The 16,430-nt window shown below is 44.7% G+C and overlaps 1 protein-coding gene across 2 annotated transcripts in view; it reads right to left on the reverse strand.

Annotated features, from left to right (window-relative positions):
* The window catches only part of ntrk3a (neurotrophic tyrosine kinase, receptor, type 3a), a 256,336-nt gene that overhangs the window by 216,908 nt on the left and 22,998 nt on the right, over window positions 1-16,430 (reverse strand). For both annotated transcript variants that reach the window (XM_036953153.2, XM_036953129.2), the window contains exons 2-3: window positions 7,571-7,645; window positions 2,716-2,787 (exon numbers count right to left, since the gene is read on the reverse strand). In XM_036953153.2, the coding sequence (XP_036809048.1) occupies window positions 2,716-2,787; window positions 7,571-7,645 (147 nt within the window). The remainder of the gene's footprint in view (window positions 1-2,715; window positions 2,788-7,570; window positions 7,646-16,430) is intronic.

Raw genomic sequence — 16,430 nt, forward strand, 5'->3', positions numbered from 1 at the left:
AAGTTCAAACGCAGAGAGCTTTGGTATTGATTCCATTGTCTTTTGTCTAGAACAGTTGAGAGCCCATTTCCATCCATTTCAGGATAAAGGCCTTGAATAAACGACTGATAGTGGGACCCTCTGTATGTGTTTACAACCAGTGTTTGACCTCGGACTGAAAAAGGTGCTGGTACTGTACTCATTTTGGGTGCCAGTACTGTTTGTATTTAGGTGCAGGAACTCCACAGTATTTGTATTCTATAAGAGGAACAGAAACAGTAGAACATTAAGAGGTGCCGGTACTCAACTCCGGTGAGCTCCTGCCCAAGTCAAGCACCGTTTATAGGAATGCACTGTGGGTCAAAGAACATTCAGGTCCAAGAGAAAACAAATATTAATACAAATATATATAATATAGAATTGCAGATCAAATTGATTTAAACCCAATACAATAACTTAAATAACATATAGCTCAAATGAAATGATGGAAAATTTACTGTACATTTCTCAAGCCCACAATAGAATGTATCTTTACCATTCCCAGCTTGCCAGGAGTTAGCTATTTATGCTATTTATGCTCCTGTGGAGCTGAGGCCCTGCTGCACTGAGCTAGCCTGACGACTCACACTAAATTCTTCCACTGCTCTGCCGCTCGCTGCATATTTAGTACCGAGACTGACATCATTGAAGCCGTTCGTTGTGAGGAGGGGCACAAGGGGCAATGTACAAAACAAAGTCATCAGCGATTGGATCGTATCAAAGACAGCCCCGAATGTGTTCACATTCGGTGAAGGGTCGGGGAGGTACTCAAATCCGGACTCAAATCCGAAGAAACTAACGGCTGTGTGCGTGGTGTGGCGTTTGGCTGGAGCAAGGAGTCTGGGCAGCCAGGCAAGCACTGAGCTGATTTATGGGATAATTTAGATGGAATGCTTGTGACACAAAGCATAGGGAGCCTGCTCCCACACTGCTCCTGGGCTGGCCCATATGACCGTGATGTGAATGACCGCTCTGGAAATCTAGGGTTTTCTCTACATAAAACCCAGCGCAGCGTGAAAGACATTGTCCACTAAGCACAAGGAGAGCTGTAATAAAACACTTCCCTCTATAACAGGGTGCATAGATCTAAGGTGCATAGATGACTCTCTAGAACCTCCAGCTCTATAACCCGAGTCCTTGCAGCTCCAGAGGTAGACGTGTACAGTATGGGGCATGTGTGGCCTTCTTCAGCCATCATCCTATCATCCTTTATAATGAGAGCCCATTAGCATGTCCATCTGCTCTGTTTGAGACAGTGGACAGTGAAAGGTGGGTATTTTAATGACTGTCCTTCCCGTTATCACATGAAGAGATGATGGAGTCGACTCCAGATCTCGGTCTCTCATAGTTACACTGCACGGGACACTGTTACGCATTCTAGTCAAGGCCAGCTTCCCTGAATCTTGTAAAATAAGATAAAGAGTTGCACGCACGCGTGCACGCACACTCTCTCTTTCACACACAGACACACACAGTTTTCTTACTATTTTTCCCTACACACATGAACTTTCATGTGTAGCCACTCACACGAAAATGTACATACATATATACGAACAAACATACACAAGAACAGTGATGAATACCTCAAAAGACATGGGACTGCTGAACTGAAGTGTGTGATTGACAGCTGAGATTACAGACTGGTGACTCCAGGTAGTAGACTGCTATTCAATTTCTTCCTCACTGTTTACTCTGGGAAAATTGGGAAATAACAGCGCTGTCACACTCAAGAAGTCTCACCTTTATTATGGAAATCAGCAACACTTCGCTAGCGGTGCCACTCAGCCCTTGCATATAGTCCCCAAACCACCTCCCCTTCCCTCACTCTTAACACAAACCACTGCACTTTTCACCAACCTGAAATTGGGTTCATTCTGAATATGTACACTGCTAGTGAGGAGTGTATACATATTGAAAGATCGAATGGAATAAATGCATCTGCTTGGAGGCCCAGCCTATCTTACAAACCACATATATACATTATGAACAGACACAGCAACCATAACATGGTGGAACTGTGTTCAGCCGTGTGTGAAGCAGCCCAGGCATTGTACTTTAACTGAACTGGGGGCTGAGTCCCAAATGGCACCCTATTCCCTTTATAGTACACTTATTTTAACCAGGGCCATGGTCAAAAGAAGAGCACTATAAAGGGAATAGAGTGCTATTTGAAATGCAGCCTGGGACTAGGATATCACTGCAGCGGGAGCACACTACTTCCTGTAGAGGAGGGGTGAATTATGTATGTTAGGATACTGTATGCCTGGAATGGGACAGGGACTGCGCTAGAGTGGTTTGTGGGCCCCATGTGGAATGGGACGCCTGCATATTCAGTAGAAATGGCTGTGGTGATGGTCTCTAGGTTGTGCTAAACTTATCTAAACTCCACATGCCTTGGTTAATATGTGGCCTAGTCAATCTGAAGATCTTGCTGTCAAAGGAAGATCAGTCAGTAAGAGGGAGAGTCAGAGGGCTGTGAACTGTGAACAAAGCAGCCGGTCAAAGGTCATTGAGGGGGAGAATCCACACGAAGAGGGGATGTGATGTACTGTATATTCTCATCTGTGTTTAACAGTAACAGACTCCTAGAGAGAGAGAGAGAGAGAGGGAGGGAGAGAGAAATAAAGAGAGAGAGAGAGCGAAATAAAGAGAGAGAGAGAGAGAGAGAGAGATGGAGGTAACAGTAACACCACTCACATGTAGCGGAGGTGGGGGTTCTGGGAGAAGGCTCTGGCCTGGATACCGCGCAGGTTGCCGTTCATGATCGTTCTGGAAAAGACACACAGTGTCACAGAATGTAAGGCATGTAATACACTACCAGTCAACAGTTTGGACCTACTCATTCAAGGGTTTTTCTTTATTTGTACTGTTCGCTGTGTGAATCAGGGATTTATTGTCAAATTGCTGCAAAGAAACCATTACTAAAGGACACCAATAATAAGAAGAGACTTGCTTGGGCCAAGAAACCTGAGCAATGGACATTAGACTGGTGGAAATCTGTCCTTTGGTTGGATGAGTCCAAATTTGAGATTTTTGATTCTAACTGCTGTGTCTTTGTGAGACGCAGAGTAGGTGAATGGATGATCTCTGCATGTGTGGTTCCCACTGTAAAGCATGGAGGAGGAGGTGTGATGGTGTGGGGGTGATTTGCTGGTACAGTGTCTGTGATTTATTTAGAATTCAAGGCACGCTTAACCAGCATGGCTACCACAGCATTCTGCAGCGATATGCTATCCCACCTGGTTTGCGCTTAGTGGGACTATCATTTGTTTTTCAACACGACAATGACGCAGCACACCTCCAGGCTGTGTAAGGGCTATTTGACCAAGCAGGAGAGTGATGGAGTGCTGCATCAGATGACCTGGCCTCCACAATCACCCGACCTCAACTGAATTGAGATGGTTTGGGATGAGTTGGACCGCAGAGCGAACGAAAAGCAGCCAACAAGTGCTCAGCATATGTGTGAACTCCTTCAAGATTGTTGGAAAAGCATTCCAGGTGAAGCTGGTTGAGAGAATGCCAATGGTGTGCAAAGCTGTCATCAAGGCAAAGGGTGGCTTGGGAGAAAGTAAAACATAAAATTTATTTTGATTTGTTGAATACTCTTTTGGTTACTACATGATTCCATATGGGTTATTTCATAGTGTAGATGTCTACAATGTGATTACTCTACAATGTGGAAAATGGTAAAAAAAGAAAAAAAAGAAAGAAAAACCCTTGAATGAGTATGTGTGTCCAAACTTTTGAATGGTAGTGTATATGTTACGGTCAGACACTCACATGGAAATAAGTACACACAGGAAATAGGTTACAATTGTTGATACTGAAAGACACCACCTCCTACGTTTACGGATAAATTAAAGGAAAATAAAATGCTATTCCATAATTAAAACCACCAACACAGTCCTGACAGTGTGTCCATGGAAACCAGGGTTGCACAGTGTTTTTTTGGCTCTACCCACACTAAGGAGTAGGCACGCAGGTCGCACAAACATCACAGAAACTGCAATTGTCTGCTGATTGGTCGGAGATATGTTCTCACGAATTCCTCATTTGCAGTTAAAAACCGGCTGTGATAGCAGTGCACTCACTGGAAGCATGTAAAGGAGTTTCTTTTAAACGTGGCTCGCAACCGGCAACGTTTGGGGTAAATAGGGAGGCATTCTAAAAGTCATCGAATCTTATCTTCCGGCTCGTCGCCCCTGCTCCTCTCCCTCCTCACGGGCCATCATTACGATCAGGATAGTATCAAGAGCCTGCATCTTCTCTCTCGCTCCTCAGCTAGCTTCACAAGGAGCTAAGATCAATTATGTATATTGAATCCATTTTTATCATGGGCATCTGCAAGCTGTTTATTTGCTCTGAACACGCGTCTCTTTTCATTAGAATCCATCTGAGAGAATGATTACATCAGAACAGTCCTGATGGCGTCACACTGTGTAGCTAACACCGATGTGCAACTATAACACTGGGTGTATGGTAAGCCAAATGGACATGTTAAGACAAGTATTCCGCAATATTGAATTTGGCTTAAACAAGGGCAGCCCAGTGGGGAATACAATGTGGTCAAGGTCAGACACATAAGGACCTGGGAGTGAAGACAGCCAACGCAGACGTGTCACATGTCCCCTGTTGCTTGTACTCAAATATTAAAATGAATCATCAAGGTGGGCTGGCTGAGGCTCTAAGGCACATGAGGCTGACCCAATGTGGGCCCAGAGTAGCTCCTGCTCTGGCACTGCCTGGGCTGCTCACTCTCTGGTGAGTCATCCAAATCACCTGGCCCTGAACTGCTGTGGAGGAGACGGAGGGGAGGTAGGGGAGGGGAGGGAGGCAGCAGAGGAGCCAGGGCCCACTCCAGGTGAGCCTGATGCTAATGAGAGGAGCTGTTAATCAGCCCTGTTCAAGTGCTCTGGGCCTCCCCTAATAGGACCAGTGGTTACATTGGAGGAGACTAGGGGAGACTGGAGGAGACTAGGGGAGACTGGAGGAGACTAGGGGAGACTGGAGAAGACTAGGGGAGACAGGAGGATACTAGAGGAGACTGGAGGAGACTAGGGGAGACTGGAGGAGACTAGGGGAGACTGGAGGAGACTAGGGGAGACTGGAGAAGACTAGAGGAGACTGGAGGAGACTAGGGGCGACTGGAGGAGACTAGAGGAGACTGGAGGAGACTAGGGGAGACTGGAGGAGACTAGGGGAGACTGGAGGAGACTAGAGGAGACTGTGAAGACTTTAGGAGGCTGGGACGACAGGAGGAGACTGGGGGCTGGAGGATGCTTGAAGATGCTGGAGGAAATTGGGGTGTGGAGGAGACTGGGAGACTGGAGAAACTGGAGACTGGAGGAGACTGGAGAAACTGGGGGAGACTGGGGGAGACTGGAGGAAACTGGGGGAGAATGGGGGCCAAGCAAGACTGGGGACCGGGCGAGACTGGAGGAGACTAGAGGAGCCTGGAGGAGACTGGGACGGAGGAGACTGGAGAAGACTGGAGGAGACTGGGGAGACTAGATGAGCCTGATGGCAGGGCGAGACTGAGGAGCGGGCGAGACTGGAGGAGCCTGAGAGACTGGAGGAAACTGGAGGAGACGGGAGGAGACTGGAGGAGACTGGGGAGACTGGAGGAGACTGGAGCCTGGGTATACTGAGGGAGGCTGAGGAAGACTGGAGGAGACTAGAGGAGACTGTGGAGACTTTAGGAGACTGAGGAGACTGGGACGACAGGAGGAGACTGGGAGCTGGAGGTTGCTGGAAGAGACTGGAGGAGATTGGGGAGAATGGAGGAGACTGGAGGAGACTGGGGGCAGGGCGAGACTGAGGAACGGGTGAGCCTGGAGGAGCCTGGGAGACTGGAAGAGACTGGGATAGAGACTACAGGATACCATCACCATGCCAGAGGGGAGTATTGCCCACAGGTCCAGAGAGACCAGGATGGCTGAGGGTGGGTAGTGGACATGGGGGGAAGGAATCCGATTTACTGTATAGGAGGGTTTGGCCAGGGGTGTTTAGGGAAAGGAAAGGGAAAGGGGACCTAATTAAATGTCCTGGCTGCTATTCCAGCGTCATTTGATCAGTGTAAAATGGGCCGTAGGGAGGTGCTGTTGTTTGAGGCATGCCGCAGTGCATTAAAATAAACATGCCTGCAATATAAGCCACCGCTAGTAGTCAATAGTACTGATGGAGTATGTGTGCCCAACAGACCGGGTGCCATGTCACTATGTGTTGGGTTAGGTGGGTCATTGTATAACATTAAGTATGTCTTGCATATACAGACAGGATCTTAATTTGAGCAAGTTTGCTACAGCAGGAACATAATTCTGCAGCAACAGGAAATTTGAAATTGTATGTAGACTATAATTCATGGACATTTTAATAGGGGTTGATACACTACATGACCAAAAGTATGTGGACACCTGCTCGTCGAACATCTCATTCCAAAATCATGGGCATTAATATGAAGTTGGTCCCCCCTTCACTGCTATAACAGCCTACACTTTGAACTTGCTTCCATTCAGCCACAAGAGCATTACTGAGGTCGAGCAGTGATGTTGGGTGATCTTCCAATTAATCCCAAAGGTGTTCGGTGGGGTTAAGGTCAGAGTTCGTTGCAGGCCAGTCAAGTTCTTCCACAGAATTGTCTACAATATCATTGAATGCTGTAGCGTTAAGATTTCCCTTCGCTGGAACTAAGGGGCCTAGCCCGAACCATGAAAAACAGCCCAGACCCTTATTACTCCTCCACCAAACTTTACAGTTGGCCCTATGCATTGGGGCAGGTAGTGTTTTCCTGGCATCCGCCAAACCCAGATTTGTCCGTCGGACTGCCAGACGGTGAAACGTGATTCATCACTCCAGAGAATGCATTTCCACTGCTTCAGAGTCCAATGGCGGCAAGCTTTACACCACTCATGGTGATCTTAAGCTTGTGTGCGGCTGCTCGGCCATGGAAACCCATTTCATGATGCACCAGGACGAACAGTTCTTGTGCTGACCGTTCTTCCAGTGGCAGTTTGTAACTTGGTAGTGAGAAAGTTGACGAACTGACTTGTTGGAAAGGTGGCATCCTATGACAGTGACACATTGAAAGTCATTGAGCTCTTCAGTAAGTCCATTGTACTGCCAATGTATGTCTATGGGGATTGCATTGCTGTGTGCTCGATTTTATTTACCTGTCAGCAACGGGTGGGGCTGAAATAGCCGAATCAACTAATTTGAAGGGGTGTCCACATACTTTTGTATATATAGTGTACATGTTTTGTTAGGGCAAATCAAGTCAGAAATGTCAAAGTCAAAATTAAAATCTTTAGAATCCTTTTAAAGAATCAAATGCACTACAAGTTTGCATTTCCTGCTGTGCAGGAAAAGTCTCTGCAACAAAAGAGTGATCAAATTAAGATCCTACATCTGTAGCATGTTCAGGTCAGGATGACACAGCCCCATGGTCTCACAGCTATATGGTATGCTTTCATGGCTAGAGCAACAGTGGGCTCTGCAGAAAACACACATCAGTGGTTTATTAATGAGGTGTGCTTCTCCCCAAGTAGACACTCACAGTCTCTGAAGTCCAGTGTACAGCTCCATGTCCACATCCTTCAGGGTCTGCAGGCCAGTCCAGTTCTCAATGTGTCTGAGACATAAAAGGGAAAGAACAGAAGACAGTCAGTAAAAGCAACTTTAAATATGTTTTGTTTCGTTGGTTTACGTATTTGAGTTTGGTTTTCCCTTGTAGTAAGGAGGTCTACAATTCAGCTCAGTTGTGAACTTCATGTTTTTAGTCAGAGGACGCTACAAGGCAAAACGGAACATTAATAGTAGTCTAGTCAAGATATGTGGGATACACTGTCTGGTAGAATATTTTTTTTTGTGGATGTCCCCAAGTACGAGCACATTCACATGATTTATGCTGGCTTAAATGATCTACAATGCAATTACGTCCTGCGTAATGAGGGGACGTTTAATGAAAGCGAATGGCTGGAGGTTCCCGGAGTCTCTCCACAACACTGAACTAAAATCACTCTGGGTGCTCCATGCTGACTGTTGCTGCTCTTGAACTGTACTAAAACTGACACTCAGCATTATTCTGGTAAGAGACATCCCCAAGAGCTGCGTGTTACCATTGGGCCTGTTGAAATTGCAATACCCCATTGTTTATGTATTGTGGGCACTTAGCTTTGTAAGACTCCAAATGAGATCACGTTTTAAAGATTCACCACAGTGCCATGTCTCAAATTCTATCTGTCTCTAACTTCTCTCACTTCACTCTCTCTTCCATTACCTTGCTCTCATCTACCTGCTCAATCGGGCTGACTTTCATCCTTTCTTTTAACACACACTCTTTTTAATCGATTTTTACAAATTTGACACATTTTCACACAACAAGCACACCACACACATCCACCAGCACTCAGCAGGTCAACAACATACATTGCTGATCTCTGAGCCCAGGAAATTACATCCAGCCTCCATCTGTTACTAGCATCAGGTTTTGAAATTGTCTTAAAATATTTACATCAGCCATACACATTTACCTGGGCCCATCTCCCTCTCTGGTCTGTTTATAATCAGTGCAGCGTTCCATTGGTTCAGAGCAGGAAGACCATCCTAATCTCCCTGCTTCTCTTTCCATGTGATGCGTACATGTGGAACGACATCCTGGGCAGCTGCTGAGAAATGCCTTAGAACTCATCCTGATTGGTTAGCATGCATGAGCAGGCCCATGAATATGAGAGAGATCCGATGTCACGTGAGATGTGAAATCTTGTCCAGGTGGCAGGGAGGTTATATGCACAGCCGGGGCAACATGAGGCTAACGCTGGATCCGTATATACTGGACAGTATAGCTGACCTGAGACTAGAAGCTGATGTGGGTGATCTGCACTGAAATTGTGCATGTGTACTAGATGTAGGCTACAGTATGTATTATGTAAACCACTTTATGTACTGGGTGGTTCAAGCCCTGAATGCTAATTGGCTGACAGCCGTGGTATATTAGACCGTATACCACGGGTAAGACAAAACATGCATTGTTACTGCTCTAATTACGTGGGTAACCAGTTTAAAATAGCAATAAGGCACCTCGTGGGTTTGTGATATCCTCTACGGGATCGGTGTCCTCCCCACAAGACGGTTGAGCTAACGTGCGCTAATGTGATTAGCATGACGTTTTAAGTATATAATGCATGAAGTCACACATTCATTTATACAAACGCATATATACTGTGTATCTTAACTGATGGACATTAAAACAGATACAATCTCATTAAAGGAGAATATAAAAGAGATCAAACGTAGTGGAGAGTTAACAAAGAAAATTACTGTGGCAATCCATTTGACATCCCCCACTTGCTTAAGATGCAAATGTTTAAGACAGTGTGAGGTACAACAGCTATGCGCAAATTTTGCAGAAAAATATGTTTTCATCTTATATTCATGAGTGTTTTTCTGGCAATTCATGTTAAAGACAAAATATTAAGACTATCCTGCTCACATCTTGATAAAACAGTGTTATGTAACCTAGCAACTCTGCTTTCCAGAGCAGTAAAGTGGGTCGTCGTTTGGAGAGGCAATGCAGAACAACAAATCCCTCGACAGAGGAACTATGGACTCGCCATGTAAAACAAAACCAAAAGCTTTAGGACAATAAATATCTAGATGACGAAGGACAAAGAGAGGCAGACAACCGAGGAGAAGGAAGAATCGCCTCACACGGACCAGAACCAATCAATACCCACAGAGATTAAAATCATAAGTAAAAAATGAAAGTTGGGGGAATGCTGGCTGATTGGCTGAGCTCATGTTAGACTCAGAATGAGGCCTGTCCTCCAGGGCCTAATTGAGTGATTGACTAATTGACTGATTGATCGATTCATCAATTGGCTGTCTAAACAGGTTGTAATGAGTCTGCATGGGGCTCCAGAGAGGGAGTGGCCAGACAGCTCAATGCAGAGGCAGAGAAGCCCATTAACATAAACCTACTGTACAGACAGTATAATCTGTGTGGAGCGCAGTGTACCTCCTGTATGACAATCATTGTGGAGTGGCTCACACAGAACATTATGTGTTCATCAAACGTCAAACCATATGTATTGTTAGTGTTAGTACAGTACAGTGCAGTGCAGTGCAGTACAGTACAGTACAGTACAGTACATTACAGTACATTACAGTGCTGTGCAGTACATTACAGTGCAGTGCAGTGCAGTACATTACAGTACAGTGCAGTACATTACAGTACATTACAGTACAGTGCAGTACAAAAGAGTGCAGTGCAGTACATTACAGTACAGTGCAGTACATTACAGTGCAGTGCAGCGCAGTGCAGTGCAGTGCAGTGTAGTGCAGGAGGAGTTGCAGTGGGGGAATAATTGGGTTGACAAGTACAAAGCAGTTCTCCTCTCCTCCACCATGGTGAGAGTAGGAGCTAGTGTTAACCAGGAGCACTAGGCTGACACAGTTGGATAATGTAGGCTACATGCTGTACAGCTAAGAGGGGCTTTGCATATTTCCATACCAAAACCACCCCCTGTGAGCAGATTGAACACTGCTACTTATAACTTTGGATAAAAAAGTGTCCCTCACTTTAAAAATATTCAGACTAAAATCAGTCTTTGCCCCATAAATATGTAAATATTGCAGATTTTCTTTTGCAGTGTAGGCCTACCTCTGGTGCCGGGAGCCCACAGAGCAACAGCAGGAGTGAAGCACTGAACTAAGACCTGACCAGCCAAGCGCTAATGACAAAGTGAGAATTCCTCAGTTGAATACATTCTGGTTTTCTCATGCCTTATACAGTATTTATAGAATAGTGATTATTTGGATTCCTTAGGTCACCTCTTTGGAAGAACAATATAATGTGTGTTTTCTTTATTATGCTTCGCACAAGTTCAATCATTCACTCAAATGTATTTATAAAGCCCTTTTTACATCAGCAAAAGTTTTACATGTCACAAAGTGCTATACAGAAACACAGCCTAAAACCTCAAAACAACAAATGTAATGAATGCAATTATATAGAACAATGGAACATTTATCTCTACATGGGTTAGGATTTGTAGAAAAAGCTGTCAGGTACTGCATTGTAGGGAGAGAACTCAATGCCACTGTCAATCAGTTAGGCACGACGGGGGATGTGATCCGAACCAAATGGGTGAACCGGAGAGCCTATTTCACCAAAAACGTTCTCTCCTGACAGACTTTAAAACAGTATGCTGAGACGCCGCTGTCTGCCCCAAAGCTGTGACCCCATCTTCTGATGGTGAGGAATACAGTAACACACTCAGGCAGCATTGAATAGCTGCAGGTTTGATGGTACCACCCATTGTGACAGACTCATTTAAAGCACGGAAAAGCACAGAGCCTACGGCTTTCTGTGTGACTGGGGCGATGACCCAGCAGGAGGATGGGAATTTTACCCTCTGACTGTGGTTCAAATGGCAACACATTCCCTATATAGTGCACTACCCATACTGCTCTGGTCAAAAGTAGTGTACTAAATAGGGCAGAGGGCTCCATTTTGGATGCACATTCTCTCCCCTGAACTTGCCAGTGGGTTAGACTCTCACCCACTCACACTGTTGTGCTGCAGAGGCAAAAGCAAAGACACATCTGCATGAGACCCACCTACATAAGTGGAGCCAAAAAAGGATGAACAAAATCACTTCCTACCTTCTCAGAAGTTTACCTCTGCGAACGCTGGAACAAACCCATTCAGTTTTATTGAGGCTGTCAGCTGACACTGATTCATTACTCCATTGCATCACCACCGCGTGAGAGAAGGGCAACATCACAACTGCCTCATCGCTTGAAATGGAATAGAATCTATACAAAAGTAACACAGGGGATATTTGCATCTCGCTTTTATCGCAGCACTGCAGTGTCAATTTCCTCTACGTGGTTATATAGTGCAGGAGCTAGTACTGCTGACTCTACAAGTCGTTTAGACTACCTAACTAGTGTAAACAGCGAAACAGTCATATCCTGATCTAACTTTGACGTGTCATGTCACTTTAAAATTTGAATCCAGATACTCTCATCATGACCACCATGTGCCATGTGTGACTGTTAATGACATCCTCCTATCAGTCTGAAGGCACGTGAGAGAGAGAGAGAGAGAGAGAGAGAGAGAGAGAGAGAGAGAGCATTTTGAACCACTGATCAGGTGACAACCACATGACATAGAGACTCCAGTGTTAACAACTAGCAAAATCAAATACACCAGCGGTCTTCTCAATTCACTGGCTTAGCAGACGCAGCATATGTCTACGTAAGCTGTGCAGCCGTTATTTCAGCATCTGTAACCGAACATTCCCCCCAGTCCAGATCCATTCATTTGTTGATGTCTCTGTGCTGTTGAGAATGAGAACACTGTCTCTGTGTGCTTTCCCATTAGGACTTAGTCATTGGTGATGATCGGTGGTCTGTTTGGAGGTGGCAGAACTCTCTCGGGAGGCAGCCAGTGCTGTGCTCTCCCTTCTCTCAACTCATCTAATGTATTCATCCTCATGTCACGCAGCCGTATCCTTGAATGGAGCTCTCTCTTGTGTTGTTTTGTGTCTCTTTAGCAATGAAATACAAGTTGCATGTGTATTATGGAATCGTTTAAACCACTTTTTTATTGGGATGGGGAAAAAACAAGAGATTCTATTCAAAGACCTTCTGAACCATACAGCTGCTACATGTGAAAACCAATGTTTCTAGCTACTATACGTGAATAAGATGGATTTTGCCGTTTGAATGCTAATTATGTGTATGTATATGTGCAGTGTGAACCGTTAGGCTACATATTGAATGCGTGGAGGGCGTTGTCATGGAAATGCAGCTTTTGTTGGATTATTCACACAGACTAATGTATATTTTAAAATGCACCAGACACATAGGCATGGAGTGGTCTGTTGAATATAAAAAGCCATTTGGATTAGTTTATGCATTTTGGAAAAGGTTGAGTGAGGAATAAGGCTTCACACTCCCATTATAAAGTTACAATACCCTAGAAAACACAGAACATAGGAGTGTGTCTCTGTGACTCCACTCACAACTGCATTTTAATTACACATACAACATAATAGTTTCTGTTCCAAAACCTAATTATGCAGTGGCATTTCATCTAAATCAACTAGGAGAAAGGAACATTTATATGCGTTCTATTTTTAGGGGCTATTCTTTATACTCAAAGTCATAATAAGTGCGAATGTTTGCAATTCTTTAATCTTACACTTAGGCTAAATAAACCCGGTGTACTGTGTACTTGTTAACTGCAGACCATTTTGGTAAAACAAAAACAACAACAGATTAGTCCACTTCAATTTTCTAATCTGTTTGAAATAATCCAGTCAGAATGTAAAGTGATAGTGTGTGCGTATGTGTAATTACCTAGTTGCATGGTTCAGGGGCCAGGACGACAGCTCTGGCCTTGATGAAGGTGTGTATAACACCCTGCTAGAATCTGATTTAACCATCCCCCATTTCTCCATCTTGGAGTCAGCATTTCCGCAAATATTTGAACTGCAGCTCTCAAAGCGTCAATCAGATCAGGGCTACATGGAGCTGCTGGGTTTTCTGAAGGAACTGAGGATCACAATATTGTATCCTCCTGGCACCGGTCCAGAAGTGTTGCCCTGCCTGCATGCTGATGGCTGATGGCTGATGGCTGATGGCTGAGCTGCCACTCTACTCCGCCGCTCCTCTTAATGGAAGCAATGAAACCCAGCTTTAAGGGCTCCCATCTGGAAGCCATGATAAATAGTTTGGTGGGAGAGATGCAAGCCAAGCCAACACTTTTTTCCAACATGGCTGGTGTTGTGATACGTATGGTATATGCTAGACGTTTACAGCAGTGTGATTTAGTTGCAATGAGTTATGCACACTATATTTCTGCTTTTTTTGTTGTCTCTCTTTACAAAGATTTTCATCATACAGTACTATATATATATTCATTTATGGAAATGTAAGAGAAAATGTCTTGCTTGGCTTACTGAACTGTGCAGCACTGCTAAATATGTATGTAGTATTTCAAGGGTTTTACTTCTCCTCTTAACCTGTCATATTGTTACTATTATGGTCTCCCAGACAAGGCAGCTAATGGTCCTTTAGGATCACAGTATTTTCCTGTGAAAAGCACAAACCCTACCGCTCTTTATCTTTGGGTTTTAATAGGGTGATATATACGTGGTATAAACTTTATATAGAATAATGGACGTGGCAGTGTGGGTTTTGACAATGCCATAATTTATGACTTCAAGTAGATTTCCTGGTATCAAATTAAACTTTGATGAGTTTTTTGAATTATCCTTCTTACTTCTAAGGCATAAAGTTGCTTTCAATTCATCTCTGTTTGATATACATGCAAAATAAAGTATTCTGATTTATATTATTGTTAGTAAGAGTACTCTAGATTTTTATCTTAACCTGGAACTGGGCGTGCTATGCATCGTAAGTTCCAGCTTTTATTCAGAACCTACTCCCGTTTATCTAGTATTAAAAAAAGTACTAAAATAAAGAGAGTAGTCCTCTAAATTTACAAGGTGTGAAATTGCCTCAGCATGCATAGAAAGAGCTCCTAACTCTCCCTAATCCTCCATGACTCCACAGCACACAGACAGGGCTGTTATTCAATCAGCCAAAGCTTTATTTACACTTTATTTACACCATATCAACAGTTTTACAACCGGATTTTACTGTCATATCGTTTAGCTTGAATGCTTTGGGTATGTAGTAAGTTACAAGTTCACTGCTGAAACAATAAGCTGCTGTATGCTGTGGCAGGGATCAAATCAAATCAATTTGTTTTGTCACAGGTGTAATCCTTACAGTGAAATGCTTACTTACAAGCCCTTAACCAACAATGCAGTTTTAAGAAAAAAATACCTAAAGAAGATAAAAAATACAAATTTGGACCTAGAGTTGGTTTTCCGGTACCGCTTGCCGTGCGGTAGCAGAGAGAACAGTCTGCTGTATGACTAGGGTGGCTGGAGTCTTTGACAGTTTTTAGGGCCTGTCTCTGTCAACCTGTCTGGTATAGAGGTCCTGGATGGCAGGAAGCTTGGCCCCAGTGACGTACTGGGCCGTACGCACTACCCTCTGTAGTCCCTTGCAGACGGAGGCAGAGCAGTTGCCATACCAGGTAGTGATGCAACCATTCAGGATGCTCTCGATGGTGTAGCTGTAGAACCTTTTGAGGATCTATGGGACACATGCCAAATCTTTTCGTCTCCTGAGGGCGAATAGGTTTTGTCATGCCCTCTTCACGACTGTCTTAGTGTGCCTGAACCATGTAGGTTTGTTGGTTATGTGGACACCAAGGAACTTGAAGCTCTCCACCTGCTCCACTACAGCCGTTGTCGATAAGAATGGGGGCGTGCTTGGTCCTCCTTTTCCTGTAGTCCACAATCATCTCCTTTGTCTTGATTACGTTGAGGGAGAGGTTGCTGTCCTGGCAGATCTCTGATCTCCACCCTATAGGCTGTCTCGTCGTTGTCGGTGATCAAGCCTACCACGATTGTGTCATCGACAAACTTAAATTATGGTGTTGGAGTCGTGCCTGTCCATGCAGTCATGAGTGAACAGGGAGTACAGGAGGGGACTGAGCATACATCCCTAAGGGGTCCCTGTGTTGAGGATCAGCATGGCGGATGTGTTGTTGCCTACCCTTTCCACCTGGGGGCGGCCCGTCAGGAAGTCCAGGATCCAGTTGAAGAGGGAGGTGTTTAATCCCAGGGTCCTTAGCTTAGTGATTAGCTTTGAGGGCACTATGGTGTGGAATGCTGAGATGTAGTCAATGAATAGAATTCTCACATAGGTGTTTCTTTTGTCCAGGTGGGAAAGGGCCGTGTGGAGTGCAATAGAGATTGCATCATCTGTGGATCTTTTGGGGCGGTATGCAAATTGTGTGTCTAGGGTTTCTGGGATAATGGTGTTGATGTGAGCCATGACCACTTCATGGCTACTGACGTGAGTGCTACAGATCAGTTGTCAATTAGGCAGGTTACCTTAGTCTTCTTGAGCACAGGGACTATGGTGGTCTGCTTGAAACATGTTGGTATTACAGACTCAGACAGGGAGAGGTTGAAAATGTCAGTGAAGACACTTGCCAGTTGGTCAGTGCATGCTCCGAGTATATGTCCGGGTAATCCATCTGGTTCCGCGGCCTTGTGAATGTTGACCTGTTTAAAGGTCTTACTCACATCGGCTACGGAGAGAGTGATCACAGTCGTCCGGAACAGCTGATGCTGTCATGCGTGCTTCAGTGTTACTTGCTTCGAAGCGAGCATAGAAGTTATTTAGCTCGTCTGGTAGGCTTGAGTCACTGGGCAGCTCTCGGCTGTGCTTCCCTTTGTAGTCTGTAATAGTTTGCAAGCCCTGCCACATCCGACAAGCGTTGGATCTGGTGTAGTATGATTCAATCTTAGTCCTGTATTGAC

The sequence above is a fragment of the Oncorhynchus mykiss genome, chromosome 2, assembly GCF_057628025.1.
Source record: "Oncorhynchus mykiss isolate SJ-2025 chromosome 2, ASM5762802v1, whole genome shotgun sequence".
NCBI lineage: Eukaryota > Metazoa > Chordata > Actinopteri > Salmoniformes > Salmonidae > Oncorhynchus > Oncorhynchus mykiss.